A 23,951-nucleotide genomic window follows, 5' to 3' on the forward strand; every position below is an offset into this window, starting at 1 on the left:
TTTTGTAGTAAATCTATATTCTACTCTCTGTCAGGCGCTGTGTTAGATGCCAGAGGATACAGCAGAAAATAAACATGCAAGAGTTTGTGGAGTTTATGTCCATCAGGATCTAAGGCAGCAGTTCTCAGCCCTGGTGGCCCAATGGAGTCACCCAGTGTGCTTTAAACAATATGGGCATGGACCCCACTCCTAAGAAGTCTGATTTGATTGGATTTAGACCGTGATGTTAGCGTTTATATCTGAAGGATTCGGGGCTCGGTGGGAGAGTCTCTCGGGGTCTTCAGAGAAGCATCTAGCACCTCCAAGTGTGCAGTGAACCAGCCTCCCTCCTGGGTTCCTGTTAAAGCTGGACCTTTTCCCTAGCGCCAGGCTGGGAACACACTCAGGCTGTATTTTCTGCTCCAGAATCTCACTACAGCTGCGTGTTGTACTTCTCTTTCCTAGTTTCCCACATCAAGAGTCTTTTCTTCTGAAAGTAGGACCTTGCTGGTTCAGGTCCCGAAATCTGGATTCAGAGAGGCACAGCCTTCGCCTTCTGTCACCCTGGGCAGCAAATCAACTGCCTCTGACTTTTCCCCTTCTCGCTGACTTCCTTTTCTTTGTTGCTTGATTCCAAGCTCTTTTTGTCTCCACCTCTTAGATCCGGGAGCCTTCTCAGTTTGCTTTATGGCTCGGTTAGATAGCAGGGACTCATGCCCAGGGCTGAAGGCTCTTTTCCCCTCCTTAGGCCCTTTCTTCTCTAATCTCATGCAGTAAGTATCTCTCTCTCTTTTCCATCCTCCTCACCATTTTCCACCCTTACATCTGACCCCTCTCCTACCCCAGCTTCTCTAAACACTTCTATCACCGAGGCAGAAGTCCTGGAGGAGACAGGAAGAGGTGGCAGCTGGGGGTGGAAATTAGACTGCGAAACTCTCACCATCTTCCCCATGCCTGGAGGACACCAGCCCTGGGAAGCACCCCCTCCGCTAGCATTAAAGAGAGAGAACAAAATATATTTATTTATTTGTTTAATATCAAGAAGACTTTGGTTTTCGACCCCAGAGGGTCTGAGTAAGTAGAAACTCAGCTTAATCAGAGGGCTCAGGCTTACATCATGCCCTACAAATAATAATAATCATAACATAATAGGACTAATGCTTGTGCTACATTTGGAACCCGAAATGATCAGTGACATTTCCCCTGATGAGGTTAAACAGCCTGGCTCTCGGGGCTGCACATTTGCATAATAAAGATCAGAAGTCAGCCGCCATCTACAGCTCTGCTGGCTCAAGCCTGGCGTCCTTGATTCAGGGACGGCACAGCCCCCACCTAAATGTGCTCGCACGTGCAGTCCTGTGCCTTGATGCTAATCTTTGGCTTGCAAGGGAAATGTCAACTTTTTTTTTAATCTGCTATAACAACAAATTATGTTTCTAGATGAGAAGATGCCGTCTGTAATGGATAAGACAATCTGAAAATGCAGAGGCAACATCTGTGACCCGTGACGCTAACCTGGCAAGCTGTAGTCTCTTTTTCTAGCCTGTCGGTTGATAGGAAAACATCACTTTATATATCATAATTAATCATTAGTCCAAGTGGATATCCCCATTGGTTCCTTGCCTCTCAGGCAACCCTGCCTAGCCTGACTATAAATCAGGAAAATACATTCTTTAATATCTAGTGGAATGCATTTCCAGGCAGCTTCTTTCCTCCATGAAGTAACTAACAGAACACTTGGCAGAAACCGTCTCTCTCTGGCTGATGGGGCAAGATTGTCCCCAGGTGCAATTTGAAGGGCGGAAAATGCAGAACCCAGAGGAAGGGAGGGAGGGAGTTCAAGATGGTAGTTGTAAATTAAAGCTATGTCTTACACTGGTGGCTCCTAGATGGGTGGTGGGCGGGGACAGCCAGCACGCCCCCATCCGGGTCTGTTGGTCCTTTCTCCTCCAGCCAGTCTCGTCCCTCGGCCCACTGCCGGGCCCTGTCACAGGTCATGCCTTGGCCTGGCCCATCACAGTGGCCAGTCTCCAAAGTCCCGTCATCCTTCTGGTTCTAATGGCAACTGTAGATTAATCTTTCTAGGCCATTTTTCTGTTTGATTCCAGGCTCTCTCTGGATCTATTGAAATATTTACAGCACCCAACATACTCCAAGAAGATAAATGATCTGCCAAGTGCGGTGGAAAGAAAAGTATGTTGGAAATTGGGATGGAAGGCAGGAGTCGCAGGACCACCCAGACCCTCCCTTATTTGTCTCTGATGGCTCGGAGGCCTGGCTGTCCTCATCTGCCTGGAGGGGGGGTTGTTAATACTTTCAGTCCATGCCTCTTGGAGCCCTGAGTTTCTGAGGCAGTGCCCCAGGGTGAGGGAGAAGGAGCCAGGGCAGGAGGAAAGGGAAATATACGCAGACTTGAACTACAGCGTTCGGCTTTTATTGCTGTGCCTAGTAAAGTGAAAAATCTAAACCCAGTGAGTCAGATGATATTTAAAGCCATTTCCGATTTTTTCATCTTGTCGTTCTCCATCCCAGCGCTGTCCGTGCCATCACTGAACGTGGGGATGGTGTAGGAGCGGCTGCTTCATCTTAGGGCCTGTCCTAGGATCTCTTAGTTGCTAGGCCGGTGGTTCTCAGTTGGGGATGACTCTACCTCCCTACCCTGACTCCACCCTGCACAGCGGACATCTGGCAATGTCGGGGAATGTTTTTGGTTGTCACACTAGGGGGTGCCACTGTCATCTAGAGAGCACAAGACCAAAAAGTGAAAGTGGAATTCGCTCAGTCGTGGCCAACTCCTTGCGACCCCATGGACTATACAGTCCATGGAATTCTCCAGGTCAGAATACTGGAGTGGGTAGCCTTTCCCTTCTCCAGGGGATCTTCTCAACCGAAGAGCTGAACTGGGGTCTCTTGCATTGCAAGCAGATTCTTTACCAGCTGAGCTACCAGGGAAGCTCTGTAAGAGACCAAGGATGCTGCTAAATACCCTACAATGCATGGGACAGTCCCCCACAGCAAAGAATGATCCGGCCCCCGATGTTGATGGCACAAAGGATGAGAAACCTTGGGCCAGACCACAGAGACTAAGTATGCTCACAGGGGAATCTAGAAAACTGTTTAGCTTTCCTTCTGTTCAGCCCAGACAGAGAAGTCAAGTCCATTCTCAGTTTCTCCCTACCAAGAACTGCACGAGCTGTGGATCTGAGACACAGAAGGTCCTCACCTGGGGACAGTGGCACCAGAACTCTCAGTTCACCTTTGGAGAGAAATTCATATTGCCTGATACTCAGGCACCTGCAGTAGCCCAAGGTGCAGCACGTCCAAGTTCAGTCTAGACCAGGCAGCGGTGACAGTAACACAGACATTGAACTTTTCACTCCCTCATTATTTATTGATGACTTACTACAGACTGAGAGCAATTCTAGGTGCTGGGGAAATAACAAGGAATAGAGTGTTCTCTGCCTTTATAAAGCATCCTAGTTGAGGAGAGTCAGAAAACACACAAATGAATGAAGACATAGACTTGGAGGTAAGAAGTGATGTCAATATTAGAAAGCAGGGAGGGCACAGAGAGTGGGAAGGGGGACACTGATCACGAGACAACATGGGAGCATGATTCTGAAGGCCGCGCATGTCTGGAAGGAACGGGGTTCCGGACAACAAGAGACGCCAGACCAAGGGAGTTGGATGGGGCTGTGCTGCATCCCTAGACCATTCTTAAAAACTCTGGGAATGTGCAAGAAGGTGGTCCAAGGACCAGGTCTCATAGTACCTCGTCAACTCAGTTCGGCTGTAGAGGTTTTATTCTGAGTAAGATGGAGAGCCATTAGGGAATGCAGAGATAGTGCAGCAAAAAAGGATTTATGTTTTAAAAGCAAAATACAGAAACCAAAAAGCATTTGCCAGATTTCAGTTGTCTTGGCCACTCCACCCATCTGCTCAAAGGAGCAGAGAGCCTCAAAATGTTCACGTTTTCTTTTTGCATTTAAAGAACAGAGCAAAGGGACTTCCCCGGCGGTCCACTGGTTAAGACTCCACACTTCCAATGCAGGGAGCGCAGGTTCCACCCCTGGTGGGGGAACTAAGATCCCGCATGCCACATGGTGTGGCCTCCAAAACGGAACAGAATAAACTCAAAAAAATCAGCCTATTTTTTTTCATCATCAAGGCCTTCCTGACATTCTAAGTCAGAGATGATTATGGCTAGTTTTGCAAACCCCTAAAGGCCAGATGGAGCTGAGTTCTGAATAGATCCCTGAAATCAGGGAGAAATTCTCAAGCTTAATAAAGCAAATGGATGCAAGTTCATTTCACTTGAATAGGAGAAATTCCTTGCCACACACCATTTTTAGAAGAGGGCGATAGTTTGGAGTGGTATGAAGTCAAATCACACAGCCTGCATTCCAGAAAGACTGAGATCTCTTTAATACCGGAAGTCCAAGACTGGGAGAGGGTATGCTATCTATAATTTATTCATAAATTGCCAGCTCTTTTCAGACAACTTTTCAAATAAAATGTGACACTTGTTTAAATATTTACTGACTTGTTGACCCATTTTTTTGTTGTTGTTGTTAATTAGAATTTTTCTAAAAAAGAAAACAAACATTGTAACAGCAAATTAATCCAGACAGCCTTGACAGTGAGCAAGCTCAGCCAGGCTACGGTTAAGCGTTAAGTTGTGATTTTCCAAAATCATTGTATCCAAGGGGAGAAATTAATTAGAGATATCAGAAATAGTCGGTGGATGTAAAAAGGTTAAGATCCACCCCTACTCCTGATCTGTGATTATGAAATTAGGACAATAGATGTAAAACCATTTGTTTAAAATAGAGTTTTCAGCAACTGCTTTTCTGTTATTATCCCTGAAATGTGTGTTTAGCCCCAAACCTCCTTCTCCTCCAAGAAGTGGTTGTCTAAACAATTCTGTAGCTGTTCCCACAAAACAAAAAAGGCTATTTTTGAGAAGCTGCATTGGAGTCCTCTGCCTAACTTTCCAGGGCTTTGTGCACTAGTGAGTGGCTTCAAGTCAAGTCAACACTTCCTACTCGCTCCTCTCTAGGGTTTCTCTGAAGTCAGGCTTAGAGGACCTTCAAGATCACTGTGTCGGAGGGGTTTTATGTGTCCTGACTTCAGGCCTGCAGACTCCAGCCATCTTTGCCAAAAAAAGAGTTTACTCAGAATGTCTCAGAAATAATGTCTGACCTCCCGCAGGAACTGTGGCCAGTGGCTGCCATGACAACCAAAACAGTGATACCACCATCGGCTGGGCTGGGGCAGTGGGGCCACAGGGGGAGGAGTTGTCATGGATTGGAATCATGGTTTGGGTGGCCACAGGGTTTCTTTAAATGGACTAGGTTTAAAGAGGGTGCTGAAGCTGCAGGATGACGTTAATAACAATAGCAAGTCGATTAGTTAGAGACTGCTAAGTATTTAACATGTGTTTAATCTTCACAACAGCCAGAAGATTGTTCGGTGATCCATTGATCTCTGATGAGGAAGCAGAGGCTCAGAGGTCTGGCTGACTCTTGTGTACATTCACTAGTGTGCCTGACGTGGGGTTCCCAGCCAGGGGAGAAGGGGTGCCTAAACCCTAGAGCCTGGGGAATTCCTGGCAATCCAGTGGTTAGGATTCTGCATTTTCACTGCCGTGGGCCTGGGTTCAATCCCTGCGCGGGAAACTAAGATCCTGCAAACCTCAAGGCACAGCCAAAAAACAAATCCTAAAACCTGGAGACTTCCCTTAGCCCTTTCGAGGCTTTGAAGGGAGGGTAACCCACGGCATCTCCTGGAGATGAGCAGACTGTCCTCTTACGCCAGCCCTGTGGTATCAGCAGTCTAACCGGAGATGCAGTGAATTAAACATCTTCAACTCCTTTTCTCACATCTCCCTTTGAAAAGTGGAAATCTATTGCTCTTCCCTTGGAAGAATGAAGGCTGTGAATCTCTGCGACCTGCTGTGACCACCAGAACACAGCAAGAGTACAATCATGTTACTTCCCAGGCCAGGCCTTCCGAGATCCCCAGCTTCTGATTTTTTCAGCCTGGGACATGCCCGCTGGGAACCCAGCCACCGGGCAGTAATAAGCCACAAAACAGAGAAGCAAATTGTTTCCCACACTCATCAATGGCCCCAGTGAGTGCCCAGCTGCCAGCCAGCATGAACTGCCAACCCTGTGAGTGAGTCACCTGGGATGTTCCAGCCCATTGGACCACATGCCTAGCAGAAGAATTGCCCAGCTGAGCCCAGGCAACTCCAGCACCATGTGAGACCATCAGGGGTAGGCACTGTTTCAAAGCACTGAGTTAAGGGGTAGTTCATTTCATAGTAAGGGATAAGCAAAACAGCCTGTTTCCACAGGATGATATCCTCTTGGACAGGAAAGATCTGGAGGGCAGTGTATATGTGATGCACCCGGCTCTGATGTGATGTGGCCAGATGGGAGCGCCCCACTAGTGAGATGTCTCATCTGAATCTTGGGAAGAGGGCATCTCTGGGGTGGGGTATGTGGGATGGATTTCTGTGGTCCCCGTGGGAGTACAGTACAGGTGCCTCTCCACAGCATTTCTAGAACACCTCCATCTGTGAACATCATCTAAGTCTCTTCCCTGGTGGCTCCACCAGTAAAGAACCTGCCTGCAATGCAGGAGACAAGGGTTCAGTTTCTGGGTTGGGAAGATCTTCTGGAGAAGGGAATGGCTACTGTTCTGGCCTGGAGAATCCCACGGACAGAGGAGCCTGGCCGGCTACAGTCCGTGGGGTCGCAAAGAGTCAGACACGACTGAGTGGCTGAGCAGAGGTACATGGCCCCAGGTCTCTGTGGACCCGCTGAGGGACTTGCTTGAAGCCAAGGGACAGGTGTGTCTGTGCTAGAATCCGGGAGGACAGAGTCTTGGAGCTGATGTCCAGTGAGCTAACAGGCTGGAAACACAGAAGCAGCCCTTTCCTACACACCTGACTTTTTAAAATGTTTTTGTTATTGAGTTGCAATGTCTCTTTCTCTTTAGCAAATTACTGAACATCTTCCTCATGAAGTTATTGTAGGAGCTAAATGTGAAAATATATGTACAGTTCTTGGCACAACCTACACAATTTAGCTACTCAATCAGGAAATATCACTTCCAAATTTACAGTGCTTTTGTTTCCACATTAAAATGGACCTTGACTCTGTAGTAGGTTTACCTCTGAAAAGGCAGCTAATTCTCATGTGTTATATTAGGTGACCATATTCAAGAGTTATATTCGAACCCATTTGGTATCTATGGAACTCTTGCTAAATCAAAGTGATCTTCATAAAGTCACAGTGGTCTCCGTCCATCATGCTTTCTTAGACAGATAAAGGCTCTTAAAACTGTGCTGGTATTATCATTTATTTTTCAGCCTGACCTTTGGCAAAGGCAAGAAGTCTGCTAGTTGGTGGGATACTTAGTCTCTCATCAAGTGTAAATGGATGGGAGAGCTCAGATCCATTTACACCCGAAGAGGAGGTTTGCTTACCCCCTCTCGTGGGTTTAAGGCCTCGTGCTGCATGTATATCTCCCCACAGATGTGGCAATCAAACTCTCTAAAATCTTCCTTGCCTTTGACCAATTTCCATGGCAGATTTGCCACATGTCTGAGTTTCCTAGAAGGCAAAATACCTTTGCACTTACCCAGTCGACGACATCAGAGCCAACTTTGAACTGTAGTTTGGAAAAACAAGACTTCTCTGGGGGTGGCTTGGCGAGGCAAAGGGAGGGCTGAAAGAGACACAACTCTACCATTACTGTTTTTTTTCAAAGAGTTAGAGGTGATGATGCTGACAACGCTGAGGAGGGACAGAAGTTCTATTTCTGCAGGTTCCTTAAGGCAATGGAGGAAGCTCGGCGGCCACAGGAGTCTAGTTAATGAGCAGGTTATACAATATTCATTGTGTTGGGTTTAAGTCTTCAAACAGAACATCTAATTGCGAGAAGAAAAAAAAGGCAGCTAAATTACAGATGTTAAGACAACAGAGCTGGGGAAGAATTCCCTCTGCTGATAAAACTGCCCTTGTGCAGCTTCCTCTACTGACTGCTCCCTGACAGGGGTGGGGGGTTGCACAGTGAATCGCTGTCCTCATCACCTATTCTCAGTAGCTCTGTTCTGGCTGAGACTCTCTACAGCGTGCAAGGGGAACCCAGAGAGGCCTGGAACCACGGTTTTCTCAGAGGACTGTTTTCTTGCTGCTCACAGAGGGAGCAATCCAGTTGCACTCCCCTTCGACCAAAACAAAACTGTTGTCTCCAATTCTCCGGACGTGCACAATCTCACCACCGTCACCCGTGGCAACCACATCCCCGGCAGGCTCACGAAAGGACACTTCCATCCGCCCGCGGCAATACCGGGTGGGCAGGTAACGAAGGCCAACAAGCACGGCCATGCCCAGCACGGCCAAGAGGCAGAGCAGGACGCCCAGCTGCGGAGTCCTGAGCTGGATCCCCCACGCGGCCCTGGCTCCATCCTGCCCGAGCTCAGGTCTTGGGTTGGTCTTCCTGGGGTCTCCCACCCCAGCCGCTCCATCGCCCTCCTCCACTCTGCGCTCCTTGTGCTCTGACTGAGGCAGGAAGCTGGCAGAGGGTCTTGATGCCCCGGACTGGCCATCAGCAGTGGTGGGCCTGGAGGTGGCAGAGGTGTGGAGGGCAGGAGCTGGGTGGGCTGCCCCAGCCCCATGTCCAGTGAGTGCCCGGGAGGACCAGAGGTGCAGATGGGAGAGATGCACAGTGTGCAAAGGAGGCCCCATCACTGTCCTATTAGAGCCCTTCATCTTGTCCTAGAAAAGCAAAGGGAAAAAGAAAAATCAAAGGAGCTAGTCTTCCCCGCAAGCAGCTATTGAACTTTGCAACTACCCCAAGTTCCTTAAAGAACCCCAGGCCTCAGCTGAAAACCCAGCCTCATGCCTGCTCTTAAAAGAGCTCAGAGGAAAACACCCAAGCAGATAAATATGCACTTGTTATTGATGGGGACAAGGAGACTAATGGAAACCCCACCAAGAGAACATGGAGGCCAGTTACAAGAATAAACATAGGGTCCTATTAGAGGGTCCAGGACGATATGGGTGACTGTCACCTCCAACGGCTGAAAGCTCTGAGTGTGTCTTTTTATGCTAAGACCCCTGCAAAAGGGACCATTGAATCTTGCTGTAGGTTCCAATAAATTTGAGTAAGGATATTATACCATGTTTTATTTTGTGTTCCTTTTAAGACTTCAAAGGAATAGTAAATCATTGAGCATGTATATTTTATACTGCCCATTGATCTAACCTCTGGGACCATACATGGTGTTTTGAGGCCAATGTTATAAAGGAGACGGTGGGGGAAGAGGAGAGAGGAATTATTAACCAGAGCTAAGTGGGAAAACATATCACGAAAACCACCAGTTTCTGTAATTGCCAATAACTTCAGAGAAACTGTGGATAATGGAAAGGCTGGTATTGATTGAGAAAAAAAATGCTGTGTATTTATCACACCCTGGCCTCCTTCTCACTGATTTTGGCTACTAGTCTAATAGCTATGATCACCCAGTGTGGAACTTCCCACTCTGGGACCAAAACTATCATACTCACTGTCTGTGTACAACGTGGCTGTTACCTGTTCATCCCTATCCGAGGGCAGACAAGTTTCCAGTGAATCAAAGCTTGGATCATTCTGAGTCCTAAGAGGAAGAGAAAAAAAGCCGAGAAGGAGTCACTAAGTATTTGGGGTTTTTCCTTACCTTTTATTATAAAAATCTTCAGAATAAAAATGTAGAATAATATAATGAACCCCCAGATATGTACCACCCAGGTTCAAAAATTATCGATTCATGACTAATCTTATTTTATCTCTCTTCCTGCCTACCTACTTTGTCTCCATGTTTTATTGTTTGCTTTTTCCTTTAGAAATTTATTTACTTAATTGTTTATTTTAATTTTTATTTTGTATTGGAGTAGAGTCCATTAACAGGCTTCCTTGGTAGCTCAGCTGGTAAAGAATCTGCCTGCAGTGCAGGAGACTCCAGTTCAATTCCTGGATCAGGAAGATTCCCTGGAGAAGGGATAGGCTACCCGCCCCAGTATTCCTGGTGGCTCAGACCGTAAAGAATCTGTCTGCAATGTGGGACACCTGGGTTTTATCTCGGGATTGGGAAGACACCCCAGAAGAGGGCATGGCAGCCCGCTCCAGTATTCTTGCCTGGAGAATCCGCAGGAGCCTGGCAGGCTACAGTCCATGGGGTCCCAAAGAGCTAGACACGACTGAGCAACTAAGCACAGCACGGTGCACGGAGTCTATCAAGAGCGTTGTGTTAGTTTCAGATGTGCAACAAGGTGATTTAGTTATCCATATATCCATTCCTTTTCAGATTCTTTTCCCATTTAGATTATTACAAAATATTGGGTAGAGTTCCCTGTGCTATACAACAGGTCCTTGTTGGTTATCTGTTTTAAACACAGCAGTGTGTACATGCCAATCCCAAAATCCCAATCTGTCCCTCTCCTCACCCCTCACCCCTGGTAACCATAAATTCATTTTCTAAGTCTGTGAATTTGTTTCTGTTTTGTGAATAAGTTTGTTTGTATCATTCTTTTTAGATTCCACACATAAGCAGTGTCATATGATATTTGTCTTCCTCTGTCTGACTTAATTTACTTAGTATGATAACCAAAAAGCTATCCTTCCTATCACTGTTGTATATACTGATAACATTATATTTCTTGGAAACACTGGAGTTTGCAGTTGGGGGCTGGAGAGGGAATGGCTGGGAGGTGAGTGAGGATGGCAGCAAAGACCCACTGAATCTTTTTATTGATTTATATACTTTATATTTATATATTATATACTTATAATTTTATGTATTTAAATATGTAACCTACATTTATATTTTATTTATAGCAGCATCTCAGAGACCTCAGCCAAAACAACACAATTTCCCAAGATAGTCTACCTACCCAGCCCTTCTACAATGAGTGCTTCTCACGTACTAAGAGTAAATACGGTTGAGATCTTTTTCTGTCTGATAGCAAGAAGGTTACATTTCCTTGGCACCCTTGTGTTTGGCTTCACCCCACCACCTGTCCCGAATGGCCCACCCCCTGATCAACCACCTGTGGCAGGTGCTGAAGCTGGAAGTGAAGCTCTCTGCAGAGAAGCCCCTGAGGGCCACAAGTCTCTCCAGACCCCGGACATCCAGGGATGGTTCCAGGGTTGGGCTGCTGTCCCTGCTGGGTTGATGGCCATCACTGTCTACAGCAGCAGTGTGCGAAGATGCTTGGAATGGAGTCTCTGCAGCCCCAAGGAACTCTGTCACCCAAACACTGGTAGGAACAGGATCTAAGCTGCCCTCTTCTGCAGCTCCAGTCACAGCCACAGCAGAGACATCTGTGCGCTGCTGAAGAAGAGTGATGGGGAGACTGGGAGCCAAGTGGAGGCCCAGAGACACTGCGAAGAAAGAGGGAGAAATCATCCTTGTGTCGATCAGCACACAGCTAGGACCATGGGCTGGATGCCAGAGTCTTCGAAGTGCCTGAGGACAGACCATCAAGTGTAAACCACTCAAAAGTACCAACTAAGGATCGTCTGGAGCTTCCCAAGTGGCATTAGTGGTAAAGAACCCGCCTACCAATGCAGGAGATGTAAGAGATGGGGGTTCGATCCTGGGCCAGGAAGGTCCCCTGGAGAAAGACACAGCACCCCACTCCAGTATTCTTGCCTGGAGAATCCCATGGACAGAGGAGCCTGGCGGGCTACAGTCCGGGGTAACAAAGAGTTGGACACAACTGAAGTGACTTAGCACTCAAAAAAGGATCATCTGCTCAGTAATAGAAACCCCTGACTAAGTAGCAATAGAAACCCCTGACTAAGCACTCAGCTTTTCTTTCCTTTTCTTTTTAAGAGTAAGCTCCTAGCCCTTCTGGGCTTGTGCATCCTTTTTTTTTTTTAATTAATTTATTTATTTGGCTGCTTCAGGTCTTAGTTGCAGCATTCAAACACTTATTTGTGGCATGTGGGATCTAGTTCCCTGGCCAGGGATCAAACCCAGACCCCCAATATTGGGAGCCAGGAGTCTTAGCCCCTAGACCACGAGGGAAGTCCCTGGGGTTATGCATTCTTAACAGTCACCAATCAGAGAAAATAGAAACCACTGTGACCACTCTGTTTTCTTACTTCTGCCCTGAACTTCTTCTTGCTAAGGAAAAAGGTGGGATCCTACAAAAACCAGACTTCTTTTTGAAGCTCTAGGTCTTTCTTGCCGTGGGATTAATGCTAGAAGTTTCCCCCGTGATGATAGGGACTCCAGTCCCTGCTACGGGCAGAGGCGGGATCACTGCCCTCCACTGTCTCCTCTCCCATCTGTGATGAGTGGACATGATGGCCCAGAGCTTCAGAAACGGGGCAGCAAACAGCCAGGCACAGGTTTTGGAGTCATCGTCTGGGTTCAGCTCTTTACTCTGTCAATTCCTGAATAGGGCTAAGTCCTCCAGAGTGTCGGTTTCTTCTTCTGCAAAATGAGACCAACAATAGTATGTGGGGCGTAGAGCTGCTGAGAGGGGGAAAGTGAAATCAGTGATGCAGGTGCGTGACGCACAGGGCCTGGTTCAGAGGCAAAGGGCACTACATGATCACCACGATGGTCAGAGGGCGACCACGATGCTGTTCACAAAAAGAGCGCTGGCAGAAGTTTCTCTGGCCAGGGCTCTAATTGGGTTGAATTGAACAGCAATAACAAAAAAACTGTGACACTTTTTGTTCTTATGCCTTTATTACTCAAAAATAGGGAGACTGACGCGAAAAAGAAAGCGTACACGGAACACAGAATTTAGCAAAAATCATGATACTTTTAACTCCTGCCTGAACCCTGAATGCATTCAGATGCTTCCTGCAGACCGACTGCGTGCTAGGCCTTGTTCTGGGTGCTGGGGATGCAGAAGTGATGCAGGTTGCTAACTGTGGCTTCTGAACTCAAAACTAGGAGGACAGACTCCTGCCTGCCCAACCTTATAAATCACAGTGTGGTCAGAGCTTTAATACCAGAGCTAAAGAAAGCAATTATATTTGCAAGGGGGAAAGGTTCACAAAGGATCAAAGGAGACATCGGAACTGCCGCTTGGAAGGTTAACAGTTCATCATGAGGAGCAGTTCCATTTAAAGAGATGTCAGGAGGCAAACACCGAGACACAAAAGTAGGTCACGCCAAGCGGGGTCAGATAGGACCCTCAAGAGCCCCAAAGCTCTGTTGGAAAATAAGTTTGAGAAATACAATATGCTATCTTCCCATGGGAAGACTTATCAGTCCCATTTACCTACTGAAGTCCTCTTATGGTTAAAGCAATTCACTCCACTTTGTTAGATGACACCTCTCCCAATGCGTGTGTGTGTACACACACACACACGTTTTTCCTTTGGGAAGCACTGGGGTTTGTGTAGAGGAATGGGTTGGATAACAGGCAGGAGCAGAGGGAAGGAGTGTAAGCAACTTGAGGAAGTGCTGACCCTGCAGCTGCTCAGACTGGGGTCTGCCAGCCCCAGGGGAAAAGGTGCCCAGCAGGGTCAGCCATCAGAGAGACTGCAGAATCAACAGGATCCGTCTTCCTAAAGCCTGACTTTCACTCCTATTCTTCTTCAAACGTGTCAGTCACTCAGTTATGTCTGACTCTGCGACCCCGAGGACTGTAACCCATCAAGCTCCTCTGTCCATGGAATTCTCCAGGTAAGAATACTGGAGTGGGTAGCCATTCCTTTCTCCAGGGGATCTTCCTGACCCAGGCATTGAACCCAGGTCTCCTGCATTGCAGGCAGATTCTTGACCATCTGAGCCACCAGGGATCCCCACCCATGCTTGGGATCCAAATGCAACATTTGCATGATTGATAATGTGATACAGGAAGGAGACTTCAAACCCATGTTGGGTTGCAGGGTCTTCTTAAGGCCACCCTCTCAGACCCTGAGAGCTTTTCTCTGCTTTTCGGAGCATCTCGGTGGAGAGGTTGGAGGAGCTGTGCAGGGCGGTGGGGAGAAGACAGAGGATTTGGTCATAGGCAGAGGGTGGCCCTGGGTTGGCGCTGATCCTGTATCTGCGGGACTAGCAAAGTCAGGGATTCAAATCATGTGCTGGCTTTATCATGTCAGCCCGGAATAAAAGAAAGAATATAGGAAGATGGGATCAAATGGTTTAAAGGTTGGATCTTCTGTACAAGTGATTGGATGTCTTTATGAAAGCACCTGTTCAGAGCACTTCACTAGAAATAAATAATGAAAATAAGTTCCATTTCACCAGGAATTTTCAGGTAGGTCAGACATTCTCTAGCTGCTTAGGTGTGTGTGTTTTTTTTTTCCATTTTCTATTTTTATTTGTTTTTTCAGAAGTTCATGGGCCAATCGAATCTAAAGTCACGTGGTGAGCCTGGAAAAAAATCCATTGCCATTACAACAGGCTGATTCTGTTCTCCAACCCACGTTGCAAAGAGTCATCTACCTGCCTCAGAAAGTAACGATCAAAATTGGATGCTCTTTTATTTAAAAAGAAAAAGAAAGGATTATTTCTTGTGCTCCCTATTTAGTCTCAGGGGCCCAGGAAAAACAGGTGAAATATTGTGGAAATTGATTAGGCGTGGGAGTGGGTGGCGGTGTGTGGCTATTTTTTGATTCTGCAGCTCAGGTGCAGTGCTCCAGGACCCAGCTTCACCTGTGAGGTTGAGTGGAACAAAGAGTGTTCATTGCAGTGAACCCTGAACTTGCAAGCACCCCCAAACTCCCACCCACAGCTGTGCAATCATGTCCCCAGAAACTCTTGACACTCCCAAGACAGCTGTCTATAGCTTGTACCCCAGGAACTGGAGCAGGAGTCACTTTTAAGTGAAAGTAAGGCACATTGAAAAGAACGCTGCCCATCAGGCTGGTGAGTGCGGCGGGACGCGGTACCTGGGATGGTTCCTTCAACGTCCTCTAGCCTCTGCCCAGAGGCTGGCATCGGAAAGCCAGGCTCCACGCGGCTGTCAGAATGGGCTCTACTGTGTGTCTGCTGAGACACGACAGACGATTCAATCTTCACCCAGTAAACAAAATATGACTGGACTACAGATAAACTGTAGAAAAAGAAAGCAGAGTGATTGGAGGATTTGGTCTTCCTTAAGTCATACTTCGGGCCATCCTAATAGAAAGGAGAGAACAAACGAAAAGTTAAAGAAGCACACGAGTCTATAGGGATAGAAAAACTTAGAGACACGATCGTGGTACTCTCTTGGGTGACTTCATTCTTTTTAGAAACAAAAGCTCAACAGCAGCAAATAATTAAAATAAGAGACAACAGGTACAAATTAATTACTCTCCTGAATAAATATAATCATTAAGAATCATTTTGACTAAAATGTATCTTCGAGAACTGCCCTTCTAGAACTTCTAGAATTTCAGTCTAGAACTGAAATTAAAAGATGCTTGCTCTCTGGAAGAAAAGCTATGACAAACCTAGACAGCATATTAAAAAGCAGAGACATTATTTTGCCAACAAAGGTCCATCTAGTCAAAGCTATGGCTTTTCCGGTAGTCATGTATGGATGTGAGAGCTGCATTATAAAGAAAGCTGATTGCCGAAGAATTGATGCTTTTGAACTGTGGTGTTGGAGAAGACTCTTGAGAGTCCCTTGGACTGCAAGGAGATCCAACCAGTCCATCCTAAAGGAAATCAGTCCTGAATATTGATTGGAAGGACTGATATTGAAGCTGAAACTCCAACATTGTGGCCGGCCACCTGATGCCAAGATCTGACTCATTTGAAAAGACCCTGATGCTGGGAAAGATTGAAGGCAGGAGGAAAAGGGGACGATAGATGATGAGATGGTTGGATGGCATCACTGACTCGACAGCCATGAGTTTGAGCAAGCTCTGGGAGTTGGTGATGGACAGGGAGGCCTGGCGTGGTGCAGTCCATGGGGTCACAAAGAGTTGGGACATGACTGAGCGACTGAACGGAACTGACTGAGAACTGTTCACTCCAAAAGTTTCATCTTCAACTGTGCTCATTCACCATTATTGGTGTGTTGTGAACTGAATTACACTGTTCGCTGAAAATTTTATAATTCTATTGTACAATGGTATAATCCTATTGGAGTTGTAAATGCTATTGAAAATGAGAGGTAAATCATTTATAGTCTAAATAATATTGTGAATACATAATGCCTCTCTTCAGTAACAATCATTGGTATCGACTCAATCTTATTCATCCTTCCCCAAATTTCACCAAAGTAGGGATTACGGGCAAGTACCATTTTTCTCGCTGTAAGTATTCAGAAGACAGTTATAAAAATGTGATGAATTTAGTTGAAGTCACGCAGAGAGTGGGCAGGTAAAAGCATCCTCAACATGTCGATGTTACAGTGGGGAAGGATCCTGGGGTGACACCATGTGGGGGACTCAGAGATGCATCTGATAAGCGAAGCGGCTCCTTTTCCTGTCAGTGGAGATCATGGCTTCTGATCTACTTCCACTGCTGCACAGAGAAGCTACCATGGTAAGTTTAAAAACAGAGGAAGATTGGGATTGACACATAGACACTGTCAATACTGTGCATAAAATAGATAACTAACGGGAACCTGCTGCATAGCTCAGGGAGCTACTCCATGCTCTGTGGTGACCTAAATGGGAAGAAAATCCAAAAAAGAGGGGATATATGTGTACATATAGCTGATTCAGTTTGCTATACATCAGAGAATAACACAACATTGTAAAGCAACTACATGCCAACAAAAATTAATTTAAAAAATAAAGTAGTACCTGAAAAGCAGAAACATTTAAAAAACTAGATATGGAAAGGCTTTGAGAAATAAAAGTAATTGTACAGATCCAAGGGTTTCATACACCACCTTGCACTGGAACCAAAGTCCTGGCAGGGGCCAGTTACACCAACAGTCAGGTGGGTTCTGGCCTTTCCAGATGGTCAGGGTCATCAGGGCACGGGCGGTTTCCTCCTTGTTTGTCCTGCTCACTGTGTTAGGGCACCAGGAAGGGATGGAAAGGGGACCCTGATGGGTGGGGGCCACACACCTCATTGCTCACATTCCCTAGTGCCGAGGGGACAGCCTACAGGGGAAGCCTGGGGTCTGGATGCCCCCACCCTCCGGCACATCCTCCTCTTCTGTACCCGAGGGTGTGGAACGATGACAACCATCACCACCGGTGTGTGCTCTGTTGTGTCCGACCCTCTGTGACCCCATGGACTGCAGCCCATCAGGCTCCTCTGTCCATGGGATCTTCTCGGCAAGAATACCAGAGTGGGTTGCCATTTCCTTCTCCAAGGAGTCTACCCAACCCAAGGATCGAACCTGTGTCTCCTGCACTGGCAGCAATTCTTTACCACAGAGTCACAAACCCTCCCCTAAAAAAAAAACCCACATCAAACAAATTCACTTTCTTGGTACCTGTGAATGTTTGAAAAGAAGGACAACGCCAGCATCTCCCTTTGAGGAATGACGCTACTTGTATAAAGCTGATGGTTGCCAGAAACTGGTTCATGCACTTGGCACACACTGGCTCTTCGACCTTACACAACCCCACGAGGCGGGCGCTGTCATGATCACACCCACGTGATGGACAAGAAGCTGAGACACAGAGCTCCCAGCAGTTCTCCCCGGGCCCGGCAAGTGTCCACTGTCTGCCTGCCTCTGTCTCTGGGCTGTCTCTGGACGTTCCCACCTGCAGCTCTTTGGTCCCCTAGTGAGAATTTTCTGGAGAGACTGGCCAAGGTGCATCTGTGCCCAGGGACAAGGGACATCACACGCTCCTAGACCATCACACAGAATGGAGTTGGGGGCAGTTTTTTAAAAACTCATCACCTATATAGACTCTCCAGTAAAGGCAGTCCCAGTGACCCTGTCCTTATTATAAGGCAGGGGTGGGGGGAGGAGGCAGGAACCGAGGAAGTGTGTGAAGTCCCCTCCCGTCACAGCGGAAGGTCAGTTACCAAGACCCAGAACTTAACTCTCTTACAAGAACCTGATGTTCCCCACGGGCTGGGCAGGGGCCCGCCACTCGAACGACAGGTTTCTCTTCCGGGACTTGTCCGCGTGGGTAACTGAGTCAGCCTCTTCAAAGCAAGTTATCGGTTTGGAATGAGGAGGGATGAAGATAAACGTGCCGGCTATCTGATGATCAGACACTCTTCGGGCCTGGAGTAGAAAGCCCATGAAATCACGACTGCTCCTCACGGCCACTGCAACAGAAAACATCCATCAAGGTCAACATCCTGGAAGGAGCAGTACTAGGTGACTTTATATGAGTATTTTTCAAAACAGAAAGCTTAGGACCAGTCCATTCCCCAGAAAATAAACAATTCATTAGGGGGAAAAAAAGGTTGAAGTGCTATTTCACACCCCAAATAAATTATGTTTGGAACAAAGACATGCAAAAATGAAACACAAAGAACTAGAAAACAATCGTCTGGCTTTTTGCTGTTTTTTTGGTTTTTGCTTTTAATATTGGAGTTAGGAGTGTCTCTCTAAGCAAACCTCAGTAGCCATAATGGAAATAAAAAATGATTTCTTAAAATTCTCAACATAGAAGAAATCAGAACACAAGAGGTAAACTGAGAAAGATATCTGCAAGATACAACAGGCAAATATACAAAGAGTTATAGTGAATTGACAAAAAAGCTGACCAAACTGAAAATTACCAACAAACAGAGATAGAAAATAAAACAGGCTCAATCACAATGGTTAAAACAACTATAAATGAGACACTATACCTATCTTATTAACAAATTTCAAAATGTTTAAGTACAACCAGTCTTGATGGCACAACAGAAAAACTAGGACACTCATTGAGAAGTGCTCGGACTGTAAACCACACAACTCTTTGAGGGAGCACCTTGATAATATTTTATGTGTTTTTTTAATCCCCACACCAACCAAGAGAACAACGAGATTGGATAAAACCATAGAGAGAGAATCAATTTTATTTCCATTTATCACCTGTAATTCCCATCTAAAGAGGCAGCATCCGTCAAAAGAGAGTGGAGCCAACAGCGCTGATGTGCTTGAGTTCCCTGTAGCTAAATGGTATCCTGTCTACACTGAGCTACCGTCTTCAACATCAGTGACTTTCTTTGCTGCTTTCCAGCTGGTACCTTGGGAGCTTGGCCCAAGGTAGGCAGGAGTGATTCTGAAGTGCATGTCTGTGCGTTGGGAGGGGATGGGGTGGGTGGTGGAAAGGGTACCCCTGGGGGACGATCCTCAGTCACTGACTACCCTTCCTCCATCCTCCTGAGGGATGATTCAGAACTGTATATCATGTGGTTTCTCAAAGGGCCATCACTGGAGTTGGATCCAGTGTGCTTCCCACAGCAGTAACCCACTCTATTTCACACCCAGTATTCGTGTTTCTTTCTTCCCTATCGCCCTATTCTCTCTTTTTCATCAATGCTTTTTGGGTCATTTCCCAAATAAACCACCTGCACACAAGCTCTCACTCTGTTTTTCTAGGCACCTGAACTAAAATAGCAGGAAATGCTCTTTTCACCCCTCAAATAGCTTTAGTTTTAAATAAGGAGGAAAAAAGTCTATTTCTCACACATATTTGATATGGGGCATTTGTTCAGGGTAACTATATTTATATCTTACAACAAAGACAAAAAAATTTTATAAGGCCATTTGTACCCTCTTCTACTATAAAGATTAATATCAATATAAGATTAGTTATATGATTTTAATGATGCAAGTATATCATGATTTACAGCTGCAACTAGAGACCATCACTGGAGAAGGAAATGGCAACCCACTCCAGTGTTCTTGCCTAGAGAATCCCAGGGACGGGGGAGCCTGGTGGGCTTCCGTCTATGGGGTCACACAGAGTCGGACACGACTGAAGCGACTTAGCAGCAACAGCAGAGACCATCATACTGAATAAGTGAAAGTGAAAGTCGCACAGTCGTGTCTGACTCTTTGTGACCCCATGGTCTATACAGTCCATGGAATTCTCCAGGCCAGAATACTGGAGTGGGTAGCCTTTCCCTTCTCCAGGGTATCTTCCCAACCAGGGATAGAACCCAGGTCTCCCACATTGCAGGCAGATTCTTTACCAGCTGAGCCACAAGGGAAGCCCAAAAATACCAGAGTGGGTAGCCTATCCCTTCTCCAGCAGTAAGTCAGAAAGAGAAAGACAAATACCATATGATATCACTTATATGCAGAATCTGAAAGAGGGCAGAAATGAAAGTGTCACACAGACTCACAGACGCAGAGATCAGACTTGCAGTTGCCAAGGGAGGGCAGGTAGAGGAGGGATGGGCTGGGAGTTTGGGGTTAGCAGATGCAAACTAGTACATACAGAATGTACTACAAGGTCCTACTGTATAGCACAAGGCACTGTATTCAGCAGCCTGAGATGAACCATAATGGAAAAGAATATTAAAAAGAATGTGTATACACATAGAACTGAGTCACTTTACTATACAGCATAAATGGATACCACATTGTAAATCAGCCATACATCAGTTAAAAAAAAAAAAGACCATAAATATTTCATGTTTTCTTGGGTACATAATTTCTTCTTAGCATTAAACCAAACTATAGCCCAGGAAACTCCTGCCTGGGACAAACACAACTTGGAATTTGTCACTAGGACCTTGGGGCTCCTGCTGGGAGTCGGGGGATCTCTACAAGCCTCTCCCATACATACCTGAAACCGTGGCACCCGGTGTGTAGGAAGAGCTGCCGGTGAGGATGGTGATGTGGTGGGTCCCAGGGCTCTGCGTCTGGACTGGAATGTGCTTGGGTCGCATGTCTGCACAGGCCACCGCGCCAGCCCCGTGGGAGAAGGCGGAGGAGCTGGGCACCAGGCAGAGGGCGGCACAGGCCCAGCCTGTGAGGGCAGCAGGCACCCCCATCCTGCCCTCTCCCGCGTCCAAGGAACAGCAGCTCCAATCCAGATGCTATTTAGGAAAAGGAGGTGATGTCTTTCTGTATGTGCCTGACCTGACTGAATCCCACACTGCCTTTATCCCTGAAATACCTCTGGTGCCCCCTTCCCAGACTGCAAGTGCTCAAGACCAAAAAAAGATGTGCCACATTACTATATAGAAGACAGATGACCCACAAGGACCTACGACAATAGCACAGGGAACTGCACTCAACATTTTGTAATAACCTACAGGGGAAAATAATCTGAATAAGAATACATACACACACACATATATATATATCTGAATCACTCTGCTGTATACCCGAAACTAACACAACACTGTAAATCAATTATACTTCATTTTAAAAAAAAAGAATATCTCTTTAAAATAGCATTTAAAAAAATCAATGTGGAAATGACCAATAAATATAGTTAGAGCAACTTGTTAACTAAAAAAAAATCAACTAAATTAAAGTTTAAATGTGAAAAAAAGAAACTGCAAGAAAAAAGAAAAAAAGATGTGCCAGACTATAGGAAGTGCTTCATTTCTAAACCCTTTTTTTAAAACTCTCTTCCTGTAATTTTTTTGTAAGAATGCCTCTTTTTAAAGGGAGGCTATGCTAATTACATCAAAGAAATAAGACCAGAAAATGTTTGAATCCTAACGTGAACTCCTTACAAACTGCCTGATATCCAAGGACAATGTGAGCTGTAATACACTACAGCTGAAGTGAGACACCCAATGTTCCAACATGGGCAGGCAGCCTGGCATATGGCGGCTTGGTTTAGCATCTTATCTCTCTAATTGCAAATTACAGAGTTAAATGCTACAAATCTTCTGCCAACTATCAATTATTTAGGGAGATTGTTAAATTTGCAATGCTTTGATAGCTCTTGTCTTTTCTCCTATTAACAAGTTTTAGATATTTCACTCCTTTTTCACAAAGAAGATGAGCAAAAAAAGTTATACCCAAGTCCATCCATTTTATGCCTTGCTAACTATAGTGAGGAAACACACACACACACACCAAAAAAAAAAAAAAAACTGGCTCAGGAGTAGAATGAAATATTTGGGCAAAAATAACATTTATAGAGTAAATATTTTTGTTTATACCATGAATGCCCATCAACAGAAAGAATTAAATGTTGACTGTCAAAGAAGTTCACAGATGAAAATAAAGTGAGAAATAGCAAGTAAGACAGATGAAAAGCTCTCTGAATAAAGATTCAGGGCTAGCAGGCATTCTTTAAAAAATAGCTGCTTGTTTTTATAGTTCTGTGCACATAAAAGTTCTTTTAATACTGTGATCTAAGGAGCAATGCGAAGCAACAACATTTCTTCTCTTGAATAGGCTGGCTTTAAAAGGTAAAAATAAAGTGTAAACATTTAGTGGAATTAGCTATGAAATCAGTAGACTAAGGAGGTAATCCAAACAACCAAATCATCAAGTGTCATCTACTGCCATCCTTTCTTTAAGCCATCAGCATCACCATCCTTTACACTGACCAGACACAGGGGTGCAGAGTATGGTCTATATAGAAGGTGACTTTCTTAGAATTGTCCTAAGAGTCCTTAAGGCAATACCTTTCTCTGCTAGGTTTGTTCTCCATAAGAAAGTAAAAGTCAAAATCCCTGCACCACCAAGGGCCATTCCTACAGATTTCCAGACATATTAGAAGATGATGAACAAGGAGCTGTAAAAGTATATTCTCAGCTGAGGGGACTTGGGGCCCTTCTGAAAGACAGCAAGCCTTTGCATAGACAACACCCCAGGAGACTCTGTTGTTGGCAGAAGGTGGTCTCCCCCCACAGAGGCAGACGAAACACACATGTCTATGGAGAAGGCAGGATGAGTACCAGGTCCCACAGATCAGGGCCAAAACCATACATTTCAGCCTTCTCCTCCTTTGATCTTAAAATGTCTTTCCCATCAGCACCTTGTCTATCTGAACCAGAAAAGCATCCACTTACCTAGGAACACATTTCCCTTGAGGCTTATGGAACAGTTTCCCCTCCCAGAGCTGCACAGACACATCCTTTGAACAAGTTCATTCTTCTCCCTTCAGTTTCTCCCCGAATGGGCAGGACAACAGCTGTTACTGCTAATCCTCAGCGTCCCCAGGAACTGTCCCTTAGAGTCCAAATCCGGCCCTAATCGCATTGGTTTTCCCCTGAGGTCACATACGCATCCTCAGGTACAGTTTCCACGCCAACATTGCTTAAGCCTGTGTGACGATCTGGAACGGGCTGGGACTGGTTTTGCACACAACTTCCTTTGGCATCCTCAGCAGGAGCCCCTTGCCTAGGGGAGAATGATCCAATCAAACAAACCTCAGAGATCTCTGCTTCTGAGTCAACAGAGGCTGAAGAATGTGTCCTGGGTGAAACGGGATTGAGGCCATGGCCGTCCCACAGAGCATACTCCCTTCCCATCAATTGCACTGAAGCTGGGATTCACCTGGGCGCATGCAAACAAGAATCACCCAAGACCCTTGATAACAGTGCAGAGCCGTGGATCAGTGGTTCACAGTGTGGAGCCTGCTGGAAGTGTAGGTTCCTGGACCTCACTCCAGACCCGCTGAAAAAGCAGCTCTGGGGTGCACCTGAGCGGTCTATGGCTGAGGTGGATCTGACACGAGCATAGTCTGAGAAGCACTGACAGAGATTCTCCAGGTTTCTTTCCAGACCTGTGAAGTCGGACTCTACAAGAGGGAGTTCTGGAAACCCGTATTTTTATTACACACCCAGGAGACAGGAGATCCTTGTGACCAGGAGAGTTAGCGAGACACTGAGTTGAAAAATCACCACCAAGACTCTTAGAGGACCCAGCCCACTTGGGAGTTTGTTAATAGAGTCAGGCTTCTGAAAGGACTGTGGGCTCACTACGAGTGTCATGAACATGGGTGTGTGAGAGCCTCCTTTGTGTTAGGTGCTTTGTGTGTGCACACTCAGTCGTGTCTGATGACTCTTTGTCACCCCATGGACGGTAGCCAGCCAGGCTCCTCTGTCCATGGGATTCTCCAGGCAATGGAGTGGGTTGCCATGCCCTCCTCCAGGGGACCTTTCCAACACAGGGATCAAACTCGCATCT

At 46.1% G+C, this 23,951-nt stretch overlaps 1 protein-coding gene across 1 annotated transcript; it reads right to left on the reverse strand.

Annotated features, from left to right (window-relative positions):
• Positions 1-1,473: 1,473 nt before the first annotated feature.
• REELD1 (reeler domain containing 1) lies at positions 1,474-23,275 on the reverse strand. Its single transcript, XM_055405367.2, has 7 exons — positions 22,832-23,275; positions 20,638-20,890; positions 17,953-18,175; positions 14,893-15,056; positions 11,079-11,412; positions 9,586-9,649; positions 1,474-8,768 (listed from the first exon to the last, which is right to left on the reverse strand). The coding sequence occupies exons 2-7, from the start codon at positions 20,843-20,845 to the stop codon at positions 8,163-8,165; spliced, it is 1,599 nt and encodes a 532-aa protein (XP_055261342.2). The 5' UTR covers positions 20,846-20,890; positions 22,832-23,275; the 3' UTR covers positions 1,474-8,162.
• Between the last annotated feature and the right edge of the window lie 676 nt (positions 23,276-23,951).

This window comes from Moschus berezovskii, chromosome 19, assembly GCF_049115385.1.
Source record: "Moschus berezovskii isolate FMDL1 chromosome 19, NW_MosBer_1.0, whole genome shotgun sequence".
Lineage (NCBI taxonomy): Eukaryota > Metazoa > Chordata > Mammalia > Artiodactyla > Moschidae > Moschus > Moschus berezovskii.